The following is a 6,385-nucleotide window of genomic DNA, read 5'->3' on the forward strand; positions in this document are numbered from 1 at the left end:
CTCCAGTGTTTCTGAACTGCAGAGATCAGCTGTCAATCAAACTGGGATTATCAAAACTTTCTTTGTAATAATTTCTTTAAATGTCACTTTTTCCTGTGTGTTTTCATCCATGGAGACTATCACTGCTCATGATGATGTTTTAACTTTTACTGGCATTTCTTCAGATGAAAATTTAAACTTCTCTTTGTTCTAAATCTTAGTTTAATGTTTGTATTGATGTATTTGTGTGTTGTTGTTTCTCCTCCACTGAGAAAACACCAGACCTTCCTTTATCATAGATATTTTGTTCTCACCACTTTGTACATTTTTATAAAGAAATGTACAATAAAACTGTAATTATCCTGATAATAATCAATAAGGAGATCATTTATTATTTTCTTGTACATAGCTGACATTCTGGGTTAAACAAAGTGATTGTGTGGATGAAGTGAATCTGAACATGAAATCATTGAACAAGAGCCATTTAACAGACTTTACTGATTAGATGTGTGAACAAACTGAAGGTTTATATCATGAATAAAGTTCTTTTTCTCAACAATGAACAAAGTATTTTCAATTGTCTTCATTTCTGGATCTTATTAAAAGCTTCTGGAGAAAATGTGAAACTAATGAGAGTTTATTTGAGGCACTTTTCCTCCTGAGTTTATATACTGACTTTGCTTTCTTAGACATTAGACATACAATATTTCCCTCTGAAATGTAGTGGAGTGGAAGTATGAAGTAAAATGTGTTAAATGTGAATATTTTATGGTTTCGTTCATCTTCTATGATATTAACTGAATATTTTTGGGTTGTAGACTGTTGGACAGGACAAAACAAGACATTTTAATTTGCATCTTGGGCTTTGAGAAACACTGATCGTCATTTTTCATGATTTTCTAACTAAATGATTGAGAAAATAATTGACAGATTAATCGATAATGAATATTATGATTAGTTGCAGCTCTAAATATATTGATCAACAACTATGAGTCTTCCTGTGGGCACTCATACATGGAGGCTGGTGTATAAACTGATAATGGACAATGAAACACAGCTGTAAAGATATAAAATATGTCTTCATAGGAGAAGTTACAATTGTTGACAAATACTGTACATTAATAAACACTTAAAATGTCCCTATCTGCTTACATCTACATTATAGTGTTTTATAAACCACTTATTAAATGTTTATATACTGATTATAAATGCTAAATAAGGGAACTTAAAGTGTTTTTCTTTTCAACGTGCATTAATAGAATTTTTTGACCACTTGGGGGCAGCAGAACACACTGTAAACATCACTGGCAGAATACAGTATTATCACCTTATACAGTTGATGTGGTGAATATGTTACCAAACAGTTGCCTATTTACTCTTCCAGCAGACAAGAGACAACATTAGCATTCATTTGCAGCCATTTTTCTGTCCTCTTGACAAATGTAAATCCACATTCACTCTCTTTTTAGGTCTGTTTTGGTCTGCAACAACTCCTGAGTAAAAGATGTGTGACTGTAGCTGCTGAATGTTGCTGCTGTGGCTGGAAGCAACATTGTTAAGAACCAAAACAGTAACTTTGTGGACTTTAACACTGAAACAATGAGCTGAAAGAAGCTGAAACACTCAGAAGAGCTGAGGGGGACTGCAGTGTCAGCTTATAATTCTCTGTGTTTCTTAACTCGACCTCCTTCACATTACACATGATCGTTTTATCCATTAATATACAGATATTTATTAGAGCAGCTTTAAATATACTAATAAGCCCTTTCACATGAGCATTTCATAGTGTAAACATTGGAGCAATTTTACATGTTGGTTTCATCTTTGAGGAAAGCCCCCCAGTCACTTTCCTGTTTAAATAACAAAGGCAGCCCTCAGTGGGTTATATAGACTTGGTTTCATAGATTCTGTGGCAGCTGGACAAGAAGCTGAGATTATACTCTAGTATTTACACTGTAGATATAACCCAAACCCAACAATTCTGGATGATCCACTGTTATGTTGTGAGTGTCGCAGCAGGTACACTGGAATGAAACACAGCTTGATAACTCCTCCCTCTTCTTCCTGCTCTCAAACACAACAAGCTCCACTCTGTCACACATGTCCTTGTTCACTCCCCTTTAGATCTACAGTTTGAAGATGGGTGTAACCAACATTTGGTGAAGTGCAGGGAGCTGTCAATACAATTCTGTATAATTGTCATACACTTAGGAAAAATATCACTGTGTGTGTATCTATCTCTATCTATTTATCTATCCATATACATACATATATATACTGAGGACAGGGTTTTTCCCCCAATGTTTGGCTGCCCTCTTTGACCAGCCGCGGCCATTGTAAGACCATGATTGAGAACATGGTCCACAATTGTGGCTCTTATGTGTTTCATTAGAAACATGTCCTTGGCCTCTTCTACCTCTTCCTCTGTTTGGCCTTCCCACCCTTCTCCACGCAGCCTTACTCCTCCTCTTCTTCTTCCCAGCTGTTGACTCTGTTCATTTCCTTGTTGTTCTTCCATTGTCAGTAATTGTAACACTGTGTTGTGCTCTGTCTATATGCGCTTGCCAATTGAAGGTTCATGAGATGCAGCTCTGAGCTATTTTGGAGAACTCAGAGCCTCACCTCAGAGCAATTCATCAGTTCAGGACACATTTACAAAAACAGTCTGATAGAAATGTATTGAAAATATGCTCGACAGATTATGACAACAGTTTGCATGTAATGAACTAATGTCTAGATGTTTTGGGGGGTAAAACTATTAGAGAACCAGTATGATACATTTCAACATGACATAAGCAATTGATAATGTAGGAAACAGCAGACAATTCTACATAATCATTTGCATGAATGTGCCAAAGCATTTGCAATTTGTTCAAAAGGATGAGAAATTGCTTTCATGATGTGCACAAGTGACGAGATGATGTGGAGGTTGAACAAGTAGTTTTGAGAATTTCAATTCTTTTCTGAGAAAAACTGTAAGTAAATCAAATGGAATAAATAATAATAAAAAAAGATGATAATATAATATAAATGAATAAGGCCATAAGGAATATTTAAAAGATTCATTTCAGGAATTCATATGGACTCATTCTGAATATACTTTCTTAATATGCTTTAGCTGCTCAATATCATGGTCTGAGGCTGCATCTGCTCCTCTTCTTGATCTGACATCTTCAATGGACCTTCTAAACTTTTTGCAGATACAGATATGGTCAATTTGGTTTTCTGTGACATGGTCTGGTGACACCCAAGTTGTTTTGTGGATTGTTTTATGGGGGAATACACGTCCTCCAGTCACTAGGTTATTGTTAGCACAGGTCTCCGCAAACATCTCTTTATTTTCATTCATGTCTCCCACTCCATGTTTCCCCATCACCACCTCATATCCATCATTTTGACCTCCAATCTTGGCGTTGAAGTCCCCCGTCAGGATAGTGAGGTCTCTGGCTCCATTACTTCCAAGTAGGTGGTTCAAGCTATCATAGTTCCTGGCCTTGACCTCTTCGTCTGCATCGTTGGTGGGTGCGTAGCACTGAATAATGTGGGCTTTCACTCTCTTGTTCTTAGTTTGGAAGGTTGCGGAGATGAGGCGAGAGCTGATGGGTTTCCATGCAGTCATGGCCTTTCTAGCGTCCGTCGTCATCATGATGGCTAATCCCTCTGTATGATGGGCTCCTTTCTATACTTTCTTAATTTGCTTTAGCTGCTCAGTATCATAGAGTAACTATTTATTATCTCTCCACAGCAGCATTGGTGAAGTTCCTTTCAACAAAATAAAAAAAAAGGAACGAGCCTCCACCAGGTCCTGGGGAATGAGGAATGTGAGTTCATTGCTTCTTAATGATACTGATGACATATGCCAGATCATCTACAAATCATCATGTTCCTCCTTATTTTTTCGTATTGGCTCCATCAACTTCCACCGTTCTGTTGACATTAGTGTGAAAATGTTTAGGCCAGATGTGGATGAGAACTAATCTCATAATGTAGTGTTTGATCCCAAAGAGAAAGAACTTTTTAAAGAGTGAGTTTTTAATTCATTTGCAGTTATTTATTTTTTTATATATAAATGATAGATAGATAGATAGATAAATAGATAGATAGATAGATAGATAGATTATATCCATATATGTGTGTGTGTGTGTGTGTGTACTTTTTTTACTTCATACTTTTAAGTTGTTTACGTTTATCTTATTTCTTTAAACTATGTTTCTATTGTCTCTCTCAAATGGTTTCTCTTCCTGGAATGGATGACAGGTTGATAACTCCCTCTACTTCCTGCTCTCAAACACAACAAGCTCCACTCTGTCCACACATTTCCTTGTTCCCACAGAGGATGGGTGTAACCACCACATTGTGAAGTGCAGGGAGCTGTCAGCCTCCATTCACTCCAGAGACACATGATGTTTAGATCAGAGCTCAAACTAGTTTCATTTCTAAGAAAGTGAAAGTCAGACAATCATTGACACTGAGAGCTGAAATGGCGCAGCAAGGAGTTCAGCTGGACCGGGAAGCTTTCTCTTGTACGATCTGTCTGGATCTACTGAAGGATCCGGTGACTATTCACTGTGGACGAAGTTACTGCATGAGCTGTATTAAAGGCTTCTGGGATGAAGAGGATGAGAAGAAAATCTACAGCTGCCCTCAGTGCAGACAGACCTTCACACCGAGGCCTGTCCTGGTGGAAAACACCATGTTAGCAGCTTTAGTGGAGCAGCTGAAGAAGACTGGACTCCAAGCTGCTCCTGCTGATCACTGCTATGCTGGACCTGAAGATGTGGCCTGTGATGTCTGCACTGGGAGGAAGCTGAAAGCCTTCAAATCCTGTCTGGTGTGTCTGGCCTCTTACTGTGAGAAACACCTCCAGCCTCACTATGATGTAGTTCCATTAAAGAAACACAAGCTGGTCGACCCCTCCAAGACGCTGCAGGAGAACATCTGCTCTCGTCATAATGAGGTGATGAAGATTTTCTGCCGTGCTGATCAGCAGAGTATCTGTTATCTCTGCTCTGTGGATGGACATAAAGGCCACGACACAGTCTCAGCTGCAGCAGAAAGGACTGAGAGGCAGAGAGAGCTTGAGGTGAGTCGACAGAAAATCCAGCAGAGAATCCAGGACAGAGAGAAAGATGTGAAGCTGCTTCAACAGGAGGTGGAGGCCGTCAATCGCTCTGCTGATAAAGCAGTGGAGGACAGTGAGAAGATCTTCACTGAGCTGATCCGTCTCATCCAGAAAAGAAGCTCTGATGTGAAGCAGCAGATCAGATCCCAGCAGGAAACTGAAGTGAGTCGAGTCAAAGAGCTTCAGGAGAAGCTGGAGCAGGAGATCACTGAGCTGAAGAGGAAAGACGCTGAACTGAAGCAGCTCTCACACACAGAGGATCACAACCAGTTTCTACACAACTACCCCTCACTGTCACAACTCAGTGAACCTACAGACTCATCAAGCATCAATATCCGTCCTCTGAAGTACTTTGAGGATGTGACAGCAGCTGTGTCAGAGCTCAGAGATCAACTACAGGACATCCTGAAGGAGAAATGGACAAACATCTCACTGACAGTGACTGAAGTGGACGTTTTACTGTCACAACCAGAACCCAGGACCAGAGCTGGATTCTTAAAATATGCAAATGAAATCACACTGGATCCAAACACTGCACACATAAATCTGTTATTATCTGAGGGGAACAGAAAAGCAACATTCATGAGTCAACAACAGTCTTATTCTAGTCACCCAGACAGATTCAATGGATGTTGGCAGGTCCTGAGTAGAGAGAGTCTGACTGGACGTTGTTACTGGGAGGTGGAGTGGAGCGGGAGGAGAGTTTATGTAGCAGTCGCATACAAGAATATCAGCAGAGCAGGGATTAGATTTGGACGAAATGACAAATCTTGGGCGTTAGATTGTGACACTGACAGTTATCAGTTTTGGTTCAACAACATCTCAACTCCCGTCTCAGGTCCTCGGTCCTCCAGAGTAGGAGTGTACCTGGATCACAGAGCAGGTACTCTGTCCTTCTACAGCGTCTCTGAAACCATGACTCTCCTCCACAGAGTCCAGACCACATTCACTCAGCCTCTCTATGCTGGACTTTGGTTTTGTGATTATGGAGACACAGCTGAGTTCTGTAAACTCAAATAGACAGAAACCATTTCAGACTTCATGTGTCAGATTCTGTGTTGAATTTCTTCATTTTCTTTGTCTCCAGTGTTTCTGAACTGCAGAGATCAGCTGTCAATCAAACTGGGATTATCAACACTTTCTTTGTAATAATTTCTTTAAATGTCACTTTTTCCTGTGTGTTTTCATCCATGGAGACTATCACTGCTCATGATGATGTTTTAACTTTTACTGGCATTTCTTCAGATGAAAATTTAAACTTCTCTTTGTTCTAAATCTTAGTTT

The 6,385-nt window shown here is 39.6% G+C and overlaps 1 protein-coding gene across 1 annotated transcript; it reads left to right on the top strand.

The window, feature by feature from the left end:
* The first annotated feature begins 4,341 nt into the window (after positions 1–4,341).
* LOC121909653 (tripartite motif-containing protein 16-like) lies at positions 4,342–6,182 on the top strand. The gene has a single exon (XM_042430190.1). It carries the CDS (start codon positions 4,460–4,462, stop codon positions 6,119–6,121), a length of 1,662 nt encoding a protein of 553 aa, XP_042286124.1. The 5' UTR covers positions 4,342–4,459; the 3' UTR covers positions 6,122–6,182.
* Positions 6,183–6,385: the final 203 nt, after the last annotated feature.

The sequence above is a fragment of the Thunnus maccoyii genome, chromosome 13 (assembly GCF_910596095.1).
Source record: "Thunnus maccoyii chromosome 13, fThuMac1.1, whole genome shotgun sequence".
NCBI lineage: Eukaryota > Metazoa > Chordata > Actinopteri > Scombriformes > Scombridae > Thunnus > Thunnus maccoyii.